This window comes from Canis aureus, chromosome 9 (assembly GCF_053574225.1).
Source record: "Canis aureus isolate CA01 chromosome 9, VMU_Caureus_v.1.0, whole genome shotgun sequence".
NCBI classification, from domain to species: domain Eukaryota; kingdom Metazoa; phylum Chordata; class Mammalia; order Carnivora; family Canidae; genus Canis; species Canis aureus.
In genome coordinates this window covers 41,799,284-41,817,992 of record NC_135619.1, presented here as the reverse complement: position 1 = coordinate 41,817,992, position 18,709 = coordinate 41,799,284, and the positions used below count along the sequence as shown (strand labels likewise).

At 39.2% G+C, this 18,709-nt stretch overlaps 1 protein-coding gene across 5 annotated transcripts in view; it reads right to left on the bottom strand.

The window, feature by feature from the left end:
• Positions 1-18,709, bottom strand: part of SYNE2 (spectrin repeat containing nuclear envelope protein 2) — a 320,213-nt gene that overhangs the window by 181,687 nt on the left and 119,817 nt on the right. For all 5 annotated transcript variants that reach the window (XM_077909580.1, XM_077909581.1, XM_077909582.1 and 2 more), the window contains 11 exons: positions 16,021-16,155; positions 14,458-14,616; positions 11,734-11,945; positions 11,498-11,588; positions 10,579-10,697; positions 10,238-10,364; positions 8,567-8,724; positions 7,103-7,250; positions 5,706-6,301; positions 4,049-4,228; positions 1,952-2,102 (listed from right to left, as the gene is read on the bottom strand). In XM_077909580.1, coding sequence (XP_077765706.1) covers positions 1,952-2,102; positions 4,049-4,228; positions 5,706-6,301; positions 7,103-7,250; positions 8,567-8,724; positions 10,238-10,364; positions 10,579-10,697; positions 11,498-11,588; positions 11,734-11,945; positions 14,458-14,616; positions 16,021-16,155 — 2,076 coding nt within the window. The remainder of the gene's footprint in view (positions 1-1,951; positions 2,103-4,048; positions 4,229-5,705; positions 6,302-7,102; positions 7,251-8,566; positions 8,725-10,237; positions 10,365-10,578; positions 10,698-11,497; positions 11,589-11,733; positions 11,946-14,457; positions 14,617-16,020; positions 16,156-18,709) is intronic.

Sequence of the window (18,709 nt, the reverse complement as noted above, 5' to 3'; positions counted from 1 at the left end):
TTTATGAGGGCATATTTAAGTGAACTATATTATAACTATATATTTTGAATAATGAGCTATTATACACAGGAATAATTTATGTAAAGTCCTCATTTTTTGATCTATCCATGGTTAAATTTATTATTGATCTGTCCCCCTCTCCCTACACCAGCCTGTTTCCAGAACTGTGAGAAATAAATTTGTGGTGTTTATAAGTCACCCAGTCTATGGTATTTTTGTAATAGCAGCCTGAACAGACTAGGACAACAGCCATTGGTGAGCTAATGATGGCAGAGGGGTCAAGATCTGGACCAAAATTCTCATTCGGGAGACTCACCCAAGAGGCAGGCCATCTGCCTCATGGTGATGAAGTAAGTTTTACTAGTCAGATAAATAACTTATCCAGAAAGTACAGTTCACAGTTAATGGGGTTACAGGGTAGAAGAAGGAGTGCTCAAGCACCTGAGAAGAGGTGAGTGCATAGAGCCACACACACGGTGCGTCATCATGACCAACACGCAGTTAGATGCTGATTAAGTCCTGGGCACTTCACAGATGCTACTTGAGCTAATCAGAAAAGGAATGGCTTCCTACTGGTGACGGGATCCCATTTAACTGTACAAAGGCAGGATTTCAGGACTGAGGATTAGCACAAACAGAACAGCTACAGGTCAAGAGAGACTACATATCTGGTCAGTATACAAGAGAGGGACTCCGGATCTGTAAAGAAGTCAGAGACTTTGATCCTGAAACAACAGTACAAGGTGGGTAACTGGCATCAGGAGCACAGCAGAAAAGCAGCTATGGAAACTGGGACACAAGGTTGAGGGGATCTTATAAGGCTGATCGTGTAGAACTTGCTGAGAATCAAAAGAACCCAGAGCTCTTCAAATCCACTGGGATAGGGACAGAATCTTCCAGATCCCGAGACCGCCAAACGTAGAAGCTACCTCTGCTGGACAGAAGCCGACAGGTTGCTTCTGAGCAACTCCACGTCACTGTCTGTTCCTGGTCTTGGTGGCCTTCCTCATTTCAGTCTCATAAAAAAAACAGTTAGATAGTCACATATCATACAACTGGTATCCAAACAGGGTCCCTTGTGATTGGTCAGTTCCAAGAAACTGAGTCTGAGAAAGCAGGTCTCAGACACAGGCTATTCTTCACCTATAGCTCTGGCCATATGTCCTCACCCTGAATGTTACTGCAGCTTCAGGGATAAGAGCTCTAGATAAAGACTAAATTGTCTATAAGAATCTGGTTGATTCTCATTCTCTCTCTCTCTCTCTCTCTCTCTCTCTCAGAAACTGGGAAGTTCAATGAAAATGCTTCCTTATAATCAGGTATATCAAGTAGATTATATTTCACACATGCTTTTGACCCTTTAACAGCACTTTAGCATAGGACTCATAAAACCAGTAGGAAAAGCAACTTTCTGGTGTACAGTAATACAGTGTAGTCGTAGTATTCTTCAACTATTCCATTCTTCTGCCACTCTGGTTGATAATCACCTAAATCATAGAAAATAATGACACCTAGTGTCCAAAAGTGTCACTCTTCTTAGACTATGTTGTGATTGGTGAGGCTATGAATATAGATGGAGCATCATGGATGTAAACTCACACATCTTTACAGAAAGCAAATAAATAAAAATGTAATTATTCCTTTGTCTGCTAATAACAGAGGGGTTTTCCCACTACCTTCATTCTCTCAAGCCTAAAATGAAGCAGCAGGGGTGACCCCAGACTCCAGCAGAACCATACCACTAGGATCAAAAACCAAACAATATGCAACCCAGCATCCACTTGGGGACTGAATTTTTGCAAGCCCTAGTAATAAATTCAATAAGGTCTTAGATATCTAAGAACACAGAGTCACTGTTCTTTTAAGCCAAGTTTCAAAAATGACTCCATTTATAATATCCTCTTTATTGTCGAGGCCACTGTGTAAAGTTTCCTTTGGAATCTGGACTCACCTCTGCTATCCTTTTCTTCAGGTTCTCTTTTCCCATGTAGGAAGCCTGAAGGGAGATGATACTCTCTTCTTTTTGAATCAAAGCAGTCAAGATACTTTTAAAATTCTGATATTGTTTTAAGAGCTCCAAAACTCTTTCACATTGGTCAAGGCTATAGAAAAAAAAGAAAGTAAAACAGGTAAATCTCTAAAAATAATAAAACTATTCTCTCTCTCTTTGTAAGTATCCTATAACAATGACTAATATGTTATAGAAGGATTTTTCCTCTTGTCAGGGTTTAGCATATTGCTTTACCAATGTAACCGAAGAATGATGGCATATATAGTTATCTGGCACACAGATGGTATAATCGCTGGATTGTGATTTTCACCAGATCAATAGTTTAAAAAAAATCGCCAGATGTAAGCTCTAGAAAGAAACATTTCCATTTCAGAAATAACCAAATAACCTTGGAAAACAGTGTCTCCCTAGCACTGTTCTTGGAGATTGTCTCAATAACTAATTCAGCAAGTCACAGTTTATGTATATTTAACTCATTCTAGATTTAGTCTATTTATTTATTTATTTATTTATTTATTTATTTATTTATTTAGATTTAGCCTTTTTAAAAAAGTAAAGTAATACAGATAATTTGGCAGTTAGGATACCTGATTTCTACTTACACTTGGGCACTAATCAGTCCTGTGAGCTTACATAAGTTATTTTAGCCTCTTTGGACCTCAATTTCTTTCCTCTATAAAATCTAAGAATAGACTATATCGAATATCACAGACAGGCTTTCTCTTGACTACTATATACTCAGCTTCCAGTAGAAAACAAGAGGTACACTCAGAGTTCTGTGTAAAAGGACCACTGGTGTGAACAGAGTTAAGGAAAACTTCCAGGGAATGGAGGCACTGACACAGAGGAAAAACAGATACACCACTCAGCCTCAGGGGAAAGGAGGAAAGTATCCTGAGCCAGAGAGGAGGGTGCCAGTAGGAGCTACCAGAACCACCTGCTGCAAAGGGAGGGGGTTAAGACCATCCTGACCTCTCTCACTCTGTCCTCAAACCTCCTATTAGTACCTCACACTTCCTATCCCAACTGGACCCCTTGGCCTGGCTGGTGCAGCATGTTAGGGATCAGCCTTCCTGACCACTTCTCTGTCCAGGCAACAGCAAGGGAAAGGAGGCATGGATGGAGAACATTCCACAGAATCACCAACCAGGATTGACAGGTAATGGCTGCCACATAATTAAGAAAAACTCTTGAGCCTGCTCAGCAGAGAAGATAATGGCAACTGACAAGCAACATTGCTATTCAAGTCGGGTGAATAAGGCCCCCACCCCCAAAGATGTCCATATCTTATCCCTGGATCCTGCAACTATCCCCTTACATGGCAAAAGATACTTTGCTGGAGCAACTAAGTTAAGGGTCTTAAAACAGGGACATTACCACGAATTATCTGTGCGGGTGCAATATCATCACAAGGGTCCTTATAAGGCGGAGACAGGAGGGTCAGGGTGACAACAGAAGCAGAGACAGAGAAAGAGAGAAAGCCGAATTAAGATTTGAATATGTCTCATGGTTGGCTTTCAAGATGGAGGAAGGAGACACACACCCAAGGAAAGCGGTGGGAGCTCTCTAGAAGGCAAGGAAACAGGTTCTGTCCTGGAGCCTCCGAGAAAGGAAGGCAGCTTGATTTCAGAATCTCCAACCTCCAGTCTGTCAGATAAATCCGTGTTGTTTTCAGCCATTAAACTTCTGGTAATTAGTTACAGAATAGCAATAGAAAACTAATACAGGGGAGGCATAATAATTATAAACACACTGTGTATTTGTTATCCTCTTGGATAACCTCTTAAACTCACTGGGCTATAATCTAGGATTCTAGATCTTGCTCAGACATTGGCCCAGCGAGCTTCCAGTATGAAACTCTCACATTTGCCCCTTCTGTAGATCTATGGGAATGTGTTTTTGACATATTTTAAAAAACTAATTGTTGTTGGCAAATTGAATTTAAATAAAATATTAAAAAATAAAATAAAATAAAATTGAAAAAGTTAATTGTGCTATAAGCAACTTTTCAGATTTGGGAGGGATCTTTCTCCTTACCATTCAGTGACTGAAGTTTTTGTACTCTCCCACAAATGCACTGTATTTTGGAACTGCTGATTCAGAGATTTTTCTCTGCCATCTTTGAATTGTGGAAGAGAATTAACCATTTCTTGCAAGCATTTCTTCTCTTCTTCATATTCATCTAGATCCTTATCCAATTTCATTAGTGACTTTTTCCTTGATTATGAAAGAAAGAAGTTTGAAAGCCAATGATTAGCCAATCTGACTCAACATAAGTATGGGTAGTTTAGGGGAGCACATTAACTTTAATTTGCCTTCAAATTATTATATCAAAATAACACACTCCTGATCCTTTTTCATACCTCTTCCTCTCACTAATGACCTTCTCTCCTCCCTGCCTCTCCTCAGACATGCCAGGCCCATTCCCACACCCGGCCTTGGTACCTAACCCTCCTTCACCCTGGAAGGCTCTCCCTCCTGGTCATCACCTGGCTAGCTCTCTCAGCCCATCAAATAATCAAAGATTATTTTCTCAGTAAAACTATCCTGATGACTCTTTTGGAATTACAATCTCCTCCCCCCTCCTTGCTTAATTTTTCTTCATAGCTTTTATCACCATCAAACATTGAGTACCTTACTCTTTTATAGATAAGAAGTTCTACCAGGAACAAGAGTTTTTGTCTATTTTGTTAACTGCTATATCTCCAGTACCTAAAATAATACCTGGCGCGCAAAACATATTTATGGTATTAACAACTAAATTAAAAATTAAAGCAATTTATTGTTCATCAAGATACAGATTTTCATGTATAAATTAACATGTAATTTATTCATTTATTATTTATAAATATATAACAAAAATTTATTAAAAATAAATTAATGACTAAGTCATTAGTTCCACACCTCACTAAGAACTGGGCACATTTCAATTGAAGAGGGCACAGAGCAATTTCAGAGGAAGGAGCTTCAAGAGAGCATTGAGTCTCAGGGACTTGGTAGGCAGATGAGACAACAGAGGAATGATTTAGACAGGGGAGGAGAGTGCACAAAAGTAACTTGCTAACATTGCCACTTGTAGGACCTGGAGGCTCACTCTGAACACCAGAATTAAAATCACAGTACTCATACAGAATGCTGCCCACCTCAGTTTATTGCAATTCTGCTCATTCTCTAGAATCAGTACTTACCTTAGCTAACCTCTCAAATTCAATCCTATGCCTTCCCACCAAGTTCTCATCCCAGTCCTACTGGGAGGAGAGGAGGAAACCAGATAATTCAGGAAGAAATAGGGCCAGGGTATGGCATGCATATATCCCATCACTTCCTTCTTTATTATCCAGTGTGTGGAGTATTTTAGGCCTTCCCCCATCACAAGAACCCTGTAATAAGTAACAGCACTAAACGGGACTTTGAAGGAACTCAAGTACTTTACACACATCTTATTTACTCCACCTTGATCTGTGAAATGCACACTTCAAATAGAAAAAAATTATAAAACATTTTGTAAAGGCACACTATCAACAAAAAACAAAGCTTGTTTGAAGTCTACAGAAAAGAATGCTGAACCAGTACTGACTAGAGCAGGATAGAACAGAAGTAGAAAGACACAGGAAGTATTTCTCTCACCTAACAGATATTGAAAATACATTAAAGTATTACCCTGCATCGGGCCTTGGATCGAAATGAGACTCACCGTTGTTTCACAGCTGGAACGGTGGGATCCTTAAGACTGATCTTACTGATTTGATTGCACACATCTTGAATATTTCTCAGGAGTTCATTATTTTTTAAAATACAAGTCTCTAGTAATTTGTTTTCTTCAGTGAGCTCTTCCTGCACACCATAGCCACGTGTCTCAAATAACTTTCTGGACAAAGCATCAAGAAGTTTATCACAGGTGTCATCACCTCGTTCAGCATCTTTAAAGCTTATGCCGAGCATCTTCAAACGTTCATCCAAATGTCTGGCCTGGTCCTTCATCAGATTAATTTCTCCTTTTTTATTTTCTACTGTCAAAGTGTCTTCTGGTACCACCTGTGTATCTGAGGCTGAAAGCTCAAAAGACAGCTCAGCTGTTCTCAGAGAAGCCAGAAACTCCTCCAGAGCTTTGAGGGCATCTTTACTCCTCTGTACCTTGTGGTTTGCTTCTTCCAGTTGTGTTTTGTGTTTCAGCGTAATATTCTGGGTTGCATGTACATCAACTGGGTATAAGTCCTTTAATGCAAAGTCGCCAGACTGTTCCACATTGTTACATATTTCAACTTGTTTGGCAATGGAATCTTGGATATTCTAAAATAAAGTAAGAAATGCTGAAAAAACTGAGGCAAAATAAAAGACTGCTCATCAGAAATGAACCTAAACTTAAAATGACCAGGTGGCATCTAGAAAACTGCTTCTCGGTTTTACCAATGCTGACAGTTTCAATGGAAGGAAACATTTTAGTTACAATGATCAGATGGTCCAGCTATTTCATTATCTGATAACTTTCTTGATGTTTCAATCCCCAAAAGAAAACAGGTATATAAATCTGCTTCAGTGAAAATAGGTATTAAATTGCTGAGACATCTGTTTATAATCTGAGAAATAAAACACATTTTTTTAATTTAAAATGAGACTTGAAGGTGGGGGGATTGAGTTTATTGGGTGATGGGCATTAAGGAGGGCACTTGATGTAAAGAGCAGTGGGTATTATATGCAACTGATGAATTACTAAGTTCTACTACTGAAACTAACAATATAGTAGATGTTAACTAAATTGAATTTAAAAATGTTAAAAATTAAAAACTTTCAAAACAGTGAGATTAGGATTAAGTAAACTGTTGAATATACATGAGTCTAGAACAATATTTAGGATTTCAGTCATTGGGGAAGACATTCATAAGCAAACCTTCATTTTGAATTCAAGGAAAATACCTAATTACTTACCCCAACTTTCAAATTTGCAAGGAATTGAGAGTTGAGAAATAAGTCTAAATTATTGAAGACTTTTCTGCCATTGCTCATAGTTCAATTATATACTATTGAGGTATAATTAGAAATCTCTGAAGAACTGAATTATTCTATGAATACACTGGAAGAACTTATATTTACCCTCAAGTTTTGATAAATGCCATCAATATCAATGAGATGAAATTCTTGAATGACTAGTTCATGGAGGAGCAGGTCTGAGCCACAGAGTAGAAGTGATTCCTTCTCCACAGGTAACACAATCTTTAGTGCAGTTTCCAAAGATTCCATTCTGGGCAAAAAATAAACCAACATTATGGAAAAAGACAACATAAAGATATTTCATAGAACATATTAATGCCACGATTTAATTAAGAACAGAAAATAATTACCCAATAATAATACATACAATGATATGTACAGATCATCACACTAAAACCCAAACCTAGCAAAATAAAAACAGAACAAAACAACCTCAAAAAGCAAACCCGGCAATCCAAAATACCAAAGAATAAGTTGTTTGCTATTTCCAAATATTACTTTTATTTTTTTTAAGATTTTATTTATTTATTCATGCGAGACACACAGAGACAGACAGAGACATAGGCAAAGACAGAAGCAGACTCCCTATGGGGAGCCCGATGTGGGACTTCATCCCAGGATCCTGGGATCACAACCTGACCTGAAGGCAGATGCTCAACCACTGAGCCACTCATTCTTAATAGCTTAATATATACCACACTGAATGGAAAATTGTTGTAAAATATACTGAGCCTTACTCTACTTTTTTTCTCAACTTTTTTTTTAAAGATTTACTTTTTTTTAGATAGAGAAAAAGAGAGAAAACAAGTGGGGGAGGGACCGAAGGAGAGAATCCTTCAAGTAGACTCTGTTGAGTGTGAAGTCCAACACAGGGCTTGCTCCCACAACTCATGAGACCATGACCTGAGCCGAAACCAAGAGTCACATGCTCAACCAATTGAGCCACCCAGGCAGCACCCCCCCCTTACCTTTTGAGATAAATACTGAATGTAATTTAACTTTGCCTTTGATGACAAAGAAATGTTATTACAAATACTAATTATTTTATTAGTGAAAATAGAATTCAAAGAAATAGGCTCTACTGATAATAAATTGAAATACATGACCTTGGACAAATAACACATAGACTGAGCCTCCATTTCCTCGTATGCAAAATGAGGATATCTTGAGGAAACCCATCCTATGTACAGGGAGGGGATAAGAACAGAACTCTTGCTTTGGAAATGGTAAAATCAAGACCCAGAGAAGTTATGTGACATGGCTAAATTCATGCCCAAGGGCAGATGGGGGCAGTGCGGGGGGGTGGGGGGCAGGAAGGGCAGAGTATGGCCTTTGGAGCTCAACAGAGTAAGTTCCACCAAAATCTCTGGCAGTGGGGTGGCTTGGTTATATTGTTTAACCTCTCTGAGTATCAGTTTCCTCATCAGTAACATAGCAATCATGGTAGCCTCTCTCACCAGGGTTGTGACAACTAAATACAATAGCATACTTAGTATAGTACTATCCTGGCTTAAAATACCATTAAAAATTCAATAAATTCATGGTTAATAGATCTCAGAATTATACCTGGTATTTAGAGTCATCTGAAACTCTCTTTCTTTTTCCTTTAATTTGTCTCTCATGTTACTTATAAAAGGCTTCTTTACATCACTGTCAAGCTCTTCTAACTTCAATGAAGTGATTTCGAACTCTTTCCAGCAAGCATCAATTTCATTTTTTAAAACCTAGGTGAAACACATTAATCTATCAACTAGTGGGTTAACAGGCACAATTATTCTGTTCTTACAAAATGAGGCATTTGCCAACTATTTTGCCAACTATTAACAGAGTTTTATATGAAAATATATTAAAATTATTTTTATATCTAATTAAATTAATTGAATTTAATTTTAAATACATTTTTAAAATATTTTCCAACCATCTACAAATGAAATATCCTTCAGGGAACAATGATCTTAACTACTCTCAGAAGTCCCATTCAATGAAGTCAAGGAATCCAAACTCCCTTCCCAAAAGTAGGTACACAGAATACAATTCAGAAAGATACATTTAAGAACAAATATTCTAGTTCTTCTAGATAATAAATCTTTGTTTCTCCATAACTGAAAAACAAAACTAGAGTGAACCAAAACATTTCTATCACATAAGAAGTGAATGGAATTAAATTATGATTTATAATTAAACACCTAAAAATTCAATAATATTCTAGCTCCTTATCTTTTTGATGGTGATTTTTTGTTTTTAAAGGCACTGATCATTATAATGCTGATCATTATAATGTGTTCTTCACCTTTCCCATGGATTATCATAGCTTTTATAACCAATTCATTATTCAGTTACTGGAGTAAGGTCTCAAGACAGTTTCTTAATTGTGATGAAAATGTGCTAAATCCATCACTTGAGCAACACAGATTTTAACATATTAATTCTGCTTATTCAGATGGAAAATAGAGAGGAGTCAGATGGTAGAGTGTGATTCCAGAACTGGCATCATAAAGGAAAGATAACTATAAAATATGGGAGGGCACTATAGGCTCTTCCTTGGCCCTTTTCTCCACCTGATGGATTTTCTATGAGGGTTCATTCTAATGCTCTTCCAAGCATACAACAGTGCTGCACTGCACAGATTGCCTTCAAAATAAGGAAGATATTTATCTGTAGGGCTTACAACTAACACTAGTTAATTTTTTCAGTAGCTCCTGAACCAAATGGCTCTCCACAAGATTATCCATTGCTCAGAATAAAAAATCCCGCCACCGCTGGCCCCTTCCTCATCATCCCAACATTAGATAGACAATATTGACAACTTAGTCAGGATGATGATAAGAAATAAATATTCAGAGTCACTGGTGTTTTCATGTATTATTAATTTTAGAGCAACACAGTTGGACGACTGGTTGAAATTGCCTTTGAACACATTGTTTTGAAAAATTCTTTTGTAGCCCTCATTCTCATCCTAAACATAATCCAAAACTCTGTGAGCCACAGTATCTTGAGCACCAAATCAGAGCATGAGCAATAAATAAGGACCCCAAAACAAAGTCTTTCCCAGGGTTGACACCTGAATGCAAATCATTCTCTGAAACAGAATGACATTAGAAATGCAATCCAACAAAGAGAATTCTTTGGAAACATCTAGCATATGTGACCTCAACAAAAACAGTGAATTCTATACTCATGGTGAGATTATTTTCTAATAATAGATAAAACTTCTCTAACAGTATTTTCAGTAATTACCCGTAGATCTGTCAGTTTATCCTGCAGACAAGCACTACTCCTTTCCTTGTCACTGGAGAAATCAGAAATTATTCTGAATTTGTTCTTTTCTAGGTACAGCTCAAGATTTTCTCTGTGCATATCATGCCTAGAAAAAAATTAAATGCAACGTCACTTATTTTTAACAGTAAGACAAAACATGTTTTTAATTACTATCAATTATACAAGAGGGAATTTCTGCTTAAGTTACTGGACCACGTGCCAAGATTATGACTAATGGGTTATAAATTTATATGAAAGTGTAACATGTTTGCATTAATGGAAGATTTTTGGTGGATTTTCCAGTTACATAAAGGGGTTACCTCTCTTGTAAACTACTGAGAGCTGCATTGTGATCCTTTTCATACTTCTTCATAAAGTTTTCTTCTGGTTGAGGCTTTAACTTGGATTCCAGGCTAAAATTTTTAATCGAATCCATTGCCTAAGTAAATATGCAAAATAGTAAACATAATATCTTCAATATACTTAAGTATCTGGAAAAGATAAATACTTTATAACATAAAGGTATGTCACTAATTCTTTATACCCAAACCAGGAGATAGTACGATTTACCTGAGGCTTCTCAGCTCTAAGAGAGGCCTTCCCCTGGGACAAAGGAGATTTATGACACTGAATCTCACCTTCTAACTGGTATGTCAGCACAGAAAAGGTATTCTCCCAACCCCTAAATACTGTCTCTGCCAGAGACGAAAGCAGACAGAAGCCTAGCATGCAGAAGCAGACCTCTGAAGTCAAAAACACCTTATTCTCTCCCCACAGCCTCTGACTGGCAGTCTAGTCCACAGTCCATGCCCTCTTACTGAAAATTCAAGAATTCAGAAAATTCAATTCCCAAGAGAAGTAAAGGACATTATACTGAGAAAAAGACAAATGATAAATGAACTAGTTCATCTCAATGAAGCTGAGGTATCTGTACAGATTAAACTCCAATCTTGTACCCTCAATAGGAATGTGCACAACGTGTATTCATAATGGCTACAAATGGTCTCTTTCTGAAAGAACTGTTTGTATCCTCAGAGGAAGATAAAGTGACACTCACTATATATATACATCGTTATATTGTAATTATTGGGGGGAAAATCCCATTTTTAAATGGGAATTCTCAGCTGATAAAAAAATATTCAGATAATTAACACCAACAATTAATGAGAAGTGGATTACAGTACACTTGGCCTTTTTTCATTAGGTTTGTTTCTAAAATACATTATCCACATTTAACACCTTTTCAGTTGATGGCTGATTCTCTGATTTTACAGATGGCACCTCACTGTGGGAATCCCTTCCTCCATTCTCAGATGGGTTTGTGGTCTCCCTAAGGAGGAATCAAAATTGCATATTAAAATAGAGGAAGAAAAATAAAGACCAAAAGAGAAAAAATAATACTCCTTTCATTTGATTTTGCAAAAAGCTTTATCTTGTTTTTCCCTAATGTGTAGTTATTCTTACGAAGCACTAACTTGTTTTTTGACGTGCCTCCCATCGTGGGTTGCAGTGTCATATGAATCTCAGAAGCACATTTCCTAAGTCTTTCTATCTTTTGTTCATAATCTTTGAGTGCTCTCCTCACTTCTTGTTGACTCTTCTGTGAAGTCAGCTCTTCACATAACTCCCGCAGGACATCCATGTGGTGATCTAGCTGGTACAGACTGGCTTCCTCAGAAAAGCAGGCCTGATTGAGGAAATAAAGCAGGAAATGTGTTTCAAATGAGTGTACATGATTAGTCCATAAGGATTAGAAACTAACAGAGTGTTTTACTAACACACACATTCTTTTTATAGGCCATCCACACTGTGCCTGGTATAGTAATGGGCACTGGAGAACCAAAAATGAGGAAGTCAGCCCAAAAGGGATTCAGCACAGTCTAGTAATGTGCTCAATGAAACCGGAACATGTCACCCCAAAATATGCCTCTTTTTTTTAAGTGATCTCTCTGCCCAAAGTGGGGCTCAAACTCATGACCTCAAGATCAAGAGTCTCGTGCTCTATGGACTGAACCAATCAGATGGCCCCCCAAATACACCTTTTTGAAAGTGAAAATTATTTTGAGCTAAAGGCAATTAAGAAGCAGTGAAGACAGAAAAAGCTGCCTGCTTTCTGCCTAGTGGTGGGAAATAAAATATTTTTATTAGAGGTAGACTCTCATCAGCCCAAAGATAGTACCAGACAAATCTACAAGCAAATCTTGTTAAACTAACCCTTAACTCTGTCTTGTCAGTTCTTCACAAATGTATGGCCTCTTTGTCTAAAAGGTCTAAAAAATTCTTTGGATCTGCATTCTCTTGTGAAGGCTCCTGTGTGCATGCCACAATTCAATAAAATATGTATGCTTTTCTCCTGTCCATCTGCCTTTGTCAGTTTCATTTCCAGGGACCCTAGTAGGTAGAGAAAACTTTTTCCTCCCCGACAGTAGTCACACATACTGTGCAACAAGTGTCAGGACAGAGTCACTGCCTACCTAAAGGAATCAGAAAAAACCTACCTCACATGTGGGAACATGTGATGCAGAAAAGGAGAGAGATGCAGAAAGAACAAGTATGAGTCCTCCAAGTGAAAGGAGAGAGAGGTCATTCCTACCAGCAGGAACAGCCAAGTTTTTTACTCTTGGCTCCAGACATTCTGAAAGAACAGCAATCTAGTGTGGCTGGAGGGCATGGCACAGAAGGAATGCTGAAGGCATGTCCTGCGGCCAGACTGCCAGGACCTGCCTGGCTTCTAAGGAGCCTGGAGATGTTCTGAGAGTGAGGGTTAGCCAGTGACATAGGATTTGCAGTTCAGAAGCGTCTCTCTCGTGATGGGTCTGGAAGATGATGCAGCCATCATCACATGGGAGAATAACCCAGGTTGAGGGCATGATAACAGTGGTGGAAAGGAAGGAAATGAAGCAAGTGTTCTGAAGAGTAACCAATGAGGCCTGGCAACCAACTCTGTCACAGATAAGCGGGAAGGAAAGGGCACCGGGAAGAAGTGAGTTTGCAGGCACACTGACCTTCATGACCAACAGACACAAGAGGAAGCAAAGTTTGAGAGGAGATATTATTGGCTGGTTTTGAACATGCTGAATGGGAGGTCTCTGAGGAACACCAATGACATCTACTCAGAACCTAGATCTCAGAGGAAAAACTCAACAGGAGATAGAGATTTAGGCACTATCATTATAGAGAGGGTTTCATCATTAAAACTTCGGGGGGGGGGGGTGTGCCTGGGTGGCTCAGTTGGTTAAACTTCTGTCTTTGGCTCAGGTCATGATCCCAGGATCCTGGGACAGAGTCCCACATCAGGCTCCCTCCTCAGCAGGGAGTCTGCTCTTCCCTCTGCCTCTGGCCCTCCCCCTGCTTGTGCACTTGCTCTTTCACTTTCTCACTCAAAAAATTAATAAAATCTTAAAAAAAAAAAAAACACAGAGCATAAAAACCCCTAGAGCAAGCATGAAACCAGCCAAAAATGGAAATTCTCAAAACAAAAACATTAAGATAACACAATGAAAACAGAGAGAAATTTGTAGGGTGCCTGGCTGGCTCAGTCGGTAGAGCATGTGACTCTTGATCTCAGGGTCGTGAGTTTGAGCCCCATGTTGGGTGTAGAGATTACTTGAAAAAATAGAGAAATTTGTGAAGGACACTAAAAAGAAGCTTCTCCCTTCCCCCAAAAAAATAATAAAATAAGGAAAATCAAGAGAGATTGATATTGGGAAAGCCACAGCAGCAGAAAGTCTAAAAGAAAGAAGAGGGGTCAGTGCTATCAAATAAACAAAAGCAATCACATAGGGTGGGGGCCAGAGAGAGATCATGAGATGTGCCCCAAGAGCTTATATCCTGATTTGCTATCTTTTCCAAAAGCAGCACTTCTAAGGACATCGTGTCCCCTCAAAATCAAACTGTGGGTGCTTTAGCAACAGGTGCCATGTTTGTAACCAGAGTCTCAAGGACAGGGACCTTGAGAGACAGAGCAAGGAAAGTCATGAAATAGTAACTTGATGCTGAATTTTTCTCACTTCTTAAAAAGCAAGCAGCACAGGCTCTATGTAGTGAGAGCTCGAACCCCCTAAGGGATAGTTCCCAGGGGACGAGAGAGGGCTGAAGCAATTTTTAGAGTAAATTTTATCCGAGGCTAAAGACACACACAACCATGTAAAACAAACTCCAAAATAATGACAGCATTTAAATGGAAACAGGTGGTTTACCTCGTGTTCCTTGATGAGACCCTTGGTCCTCCCTCTGCGGATTAGTTTCTTTTCTTTATTTATTTGTTTTTCAAGTTTTGAAATATTGTCATTGAGTTTCTCCTTTTCAATGTCTATTTTCAGTTGTTGAATATACAAAGACATCTCTTGATGAAGAGACTGCAAAGAAAAGAAAAGAAAAGAAAAGAAAAGATGCCCACAGAGGCACACGGTAACTATGGGCAAAGAATACATTGAAAAGATTTTCATCAAAAACCCAATAAAAATATTTGCAGTAACAAAAGATAGAAAGAAAATTTTAATGGCATTTTGGTTTGTCCTTGTGTCTTTGGGGAGGATGTTTTAAAATATACCAGACCCAGAAATGTATATTCTTTTTCTTTCTAACAACTAAAAATGTGTGTTAGCTATGAAAGACATGTTAAGAGAACAGAAAGCCAGCTGCAGACATAGAAAAAATGTATACAAAACACAGAGCTGAGAAATAACACAGAACTGTATTGTGTCTCCAGGACAGGATTCTGAAGTAGGAAAAAAAAACAGTAACTGTGGAAATATGAATAAAGTATAAATGGAAGTAAATAATGTATCAATATTAGTGCATTAATTGTGACAAAGGTAATACATTAACGTAAGATGATGATAATCGGAGAAACTGGGCATGGGGTATACTGGAACTCCCTACATTATCTTTATAATAATTCTGTGAATCTAAAATTGCTCTAAAATTTAAAAGTTTTTTTAAATGTGTTTTAAGAACATCTTTAATAGTAGACATTCAATTTTATTACCTTATTTTCTTCCTCCCTCTCTCCAGACACACACACTGAATATGAATCACTCTTTATTAAACACAATCTCTGTGGCAGGGGCCTTAGATAAATCCTTGCAATAATCGTGCCAAGTAGTTGGGGTTATCCCCACTTTATCCGCGAACTTCCTAAAAGTTAAACAATTTACCCAGGGTCTAGCTGGGGGAACCTAGGTCTGTCTGCCACTAAGGCCCACACGCCTACTTCACTAGGAAACTCTGTGTGTGTGTTTGTGTGTGTGTGTGTGTTGATACGTTGTCTCAGTTGGGATCCAACTAGGGACCCAAGAAACACTAAATATTTAACGCAGAGTGAACTAAATGCAGATAACTGATTACGCAAGAGATGAAAATGCAGAGAAGTCAGAGAGGGGACCATAAGGCAATCCAGAGAAGAGCACTGCCATGAGGCTGCTACTACTGCTGGGCTGGAGGCTTCGGAGGAGCCCAGACAGAAGGGTCATCAGAAACTGGAACCATGAAACCCACAGCCAGGGGAGATGCAACTGCCAGAGACACTGTCCCAGAGAAGGACTTTCACTTTGGACTCTCCCTTCTTCCCCCTCCAATCACTCTCTAATCTCTAAACCGTGGTGTCATTGGCTGAACAGAGAAGCCAGCTGGTGCCTGGGAACCGCAGGATCAGTGTCGCTGTGATGCCAAGAACACAGAACTGCCAGCAATGACTGGAGACAAACAACCCCAGGGGCAGATCTAGAAGCAGAACCTCCAATCCACGTGCATGTTCTTACCTCCCACTTGGCACGGGCACTTCTACTCTTTTCTTCCAAAGATAGCTTCACATCCTCGGTTACATTATTTTTCAGTTCTTCAACAGCTTTCAAATACTTGACCAGACTTTTAGAATTAAGAATTATTAGTGCTTCCTAAAAAAGAGAATACAAATGGAAACATGAAAGCCCCATTCTACTGCCACGTCCTCCAAGCTAATTTTGGTAGGTCTTTTACAGGCACAACTAGGAAAGGACTTTTTTTTTTTTAAGATTGTATTTATTTATTCATGAGACACACAGAAAGAGACAGGCAGAGACACAGGCAGAGGGAGGAGCAGGCTCCATGCAGGGAGCCCGATGTGGGACTCGATCCCGGGACCACAGGATCACGACCTGAGCTAAAGGCAGACTCTCAATCACTGAGCCACCCAAGTGTCCTGGAAAGGACTTTTTGAAGACTATGAAGATTTAGGGGAGACTTTTTGTAAAGGAAGGTTGATATTCCTTTTGCAACTCTTTTCAATTATTTTGAAAAGAATTGCAAAATACTTATTATTCAAATGTAGTTAAGCATTTGAGGACCACATAGACTTCCTTAGAATATTGAAAATGACTTTCATTACCCCTCTGATAAATAATTAAAAGGATTATTGTTCAGGGTAATGAGCCACTGGCACTGTTTCCTCTAAAATTCTTAAGTACTGGTGAGTGGAGGACCATACTTCATTAACAATACAATATGAAGAATATGCTAGCAAGTATTAGACATTAGTGTTGCAATGAGACACAATTCATGGTAGGATTAATAGGAAAAGATTTAATCTTGTGCATAAGCATTTTTATGCTGTAACAAGTCACCATTACCTTATAATCAACTTCAAAGTTTTGCCCAGGGCCAACCACACTAGCAGTCCTGCCCCAGAGAGAGAGCAGCAGTGGACAGAGATGTATCTGCTCCTTACCTCACACTTACCTGCTCTTATGGAGTATGACTGGCAATTACCTGCCAGAGACCTAGTTTACTTAACTAGCAAATGACAGAACAAAGAATAGTTGGGGCTTATGAAAGAGGCAAAAAAACCTACAGGAGGCAGAAGACAGTTGTCATTCTAAGAAATAAGGCAATTAAGCAGAGTGGAAATTCGCTTGTGCCCTCCTAACATTAGGGGCCTACTACAGAAAAGGCACGATGCTGAGCCACAGACCCTCTTCAAAAGCCTCTGTGAGGATTGCTAGATTGATGACCTAGGGAGATACTCTTAGCCTATATGCTGGCAGGAGGCTCCTACTATTCCCATGTTCCTGGAGTCCCAGGGGTCTCGGGGCAGGACCTGGCAGGGCAGGGATCTTGCTTTGGTTGTGAAAATGGATCTCCTTTACTAAATGCCAGCGATAAAAGGAGGGGGAAGCCCTGCCTCCAACTCTAAAAGTCAGGGGGTCAGGAGGAGGAAAACGGTGCCAGGCTGACACCTCTACCTCCCCTCTCTGGTGGAGAAGGGGCCTGGAGCCTCCATGGTTTCTCTGCCTTCTGCCTCTCCTAAATTGACCATAGCAGCACCCTGACATCCAGCCTATTGATTATTTATGAGAACCATTGACTCTGTAAGGTCAGTTTAGCTCTCTCAGCAACCTGGGAATAGAGTGGTAAAAAAACCACAAAGGTAACTTGTCAAAGGTGGTGACTAGCAACATGCAAACAGCATAGATCAGGCTTGGAGGTCATGGGAAAAGCAGAGTTGAGATGGCTAATAACAGGTCCGGTCTGGTTCAGATTCCAGAAAGCTACAAGAGGACTAAGGCCCAGAAAAGTGAAGGAGGCCACAACGAGAATAAAGAGGTTCCTTCTCTAAACAGTCAGGGCGGTGCCCCCAGATGCCTAACTCATCTTATTTTTTAAGTTTTTAAAAAAGATTTTATTATTTATTCATGAGAGACACACAGAGAGAGGCAGAGACAGGCAGAGGGAGAAGCAGGCTCCCTGCAGGACTCCATCCCAGGACCCCAGGATCACGACCTGAGCCAAAGGCAGATGCCTGACCACTCAGCCACCCAGGCATCCCACCTAACTCATTTTAAATGTTCAGTAAGTATGGGAAATGTTGAATAAATTAATGAACGAAAGGACACATATCACTCTATCTCTCTGATGTGTCCAGTGGTAGAGACCTTGTCTTATTTTTACTTTATATCCCCCCAAGCACCTCTCATGGTGTTAATTAATAGTGACTCTGGTTTGCACACATCTTCAGCTGCCTATCAAACCAGAAAAAAGCAACCTGAAACTGTCTCCATAGAGAACAACATCATTGGAACTTTATCTGCCCGTAAGCATATATCCACCATGAACTTCAATCAAAGCATTTTAACAATAAAAGTGTTATTTTACATTCAGAGAATTTTACCTATTCCAAGTCCCTTTATTTGTCTTATTTTCATTTAAAGTCTCACAACAAATTTAGCAGCTGGAATTATTATGCCCATTTTACTAATTTAAAAACCAAGAGAAATTAAATTCATGCTCAGTATGTTAGAATCAGTTGTGCTCTTGACACTCTACCACTGAGTCTATTCAGTAGGTCCATGATAAAATTTAAATTGAAAAAATTCTTCATGGGTGGCCTGGGTGACTCAGCAGTTGAGCATCTGCCTTCGGCTCAGGGTGTGATCCTGGAGTCCCAGGATCAAGTCCCACACTGGGTTCCCTGCA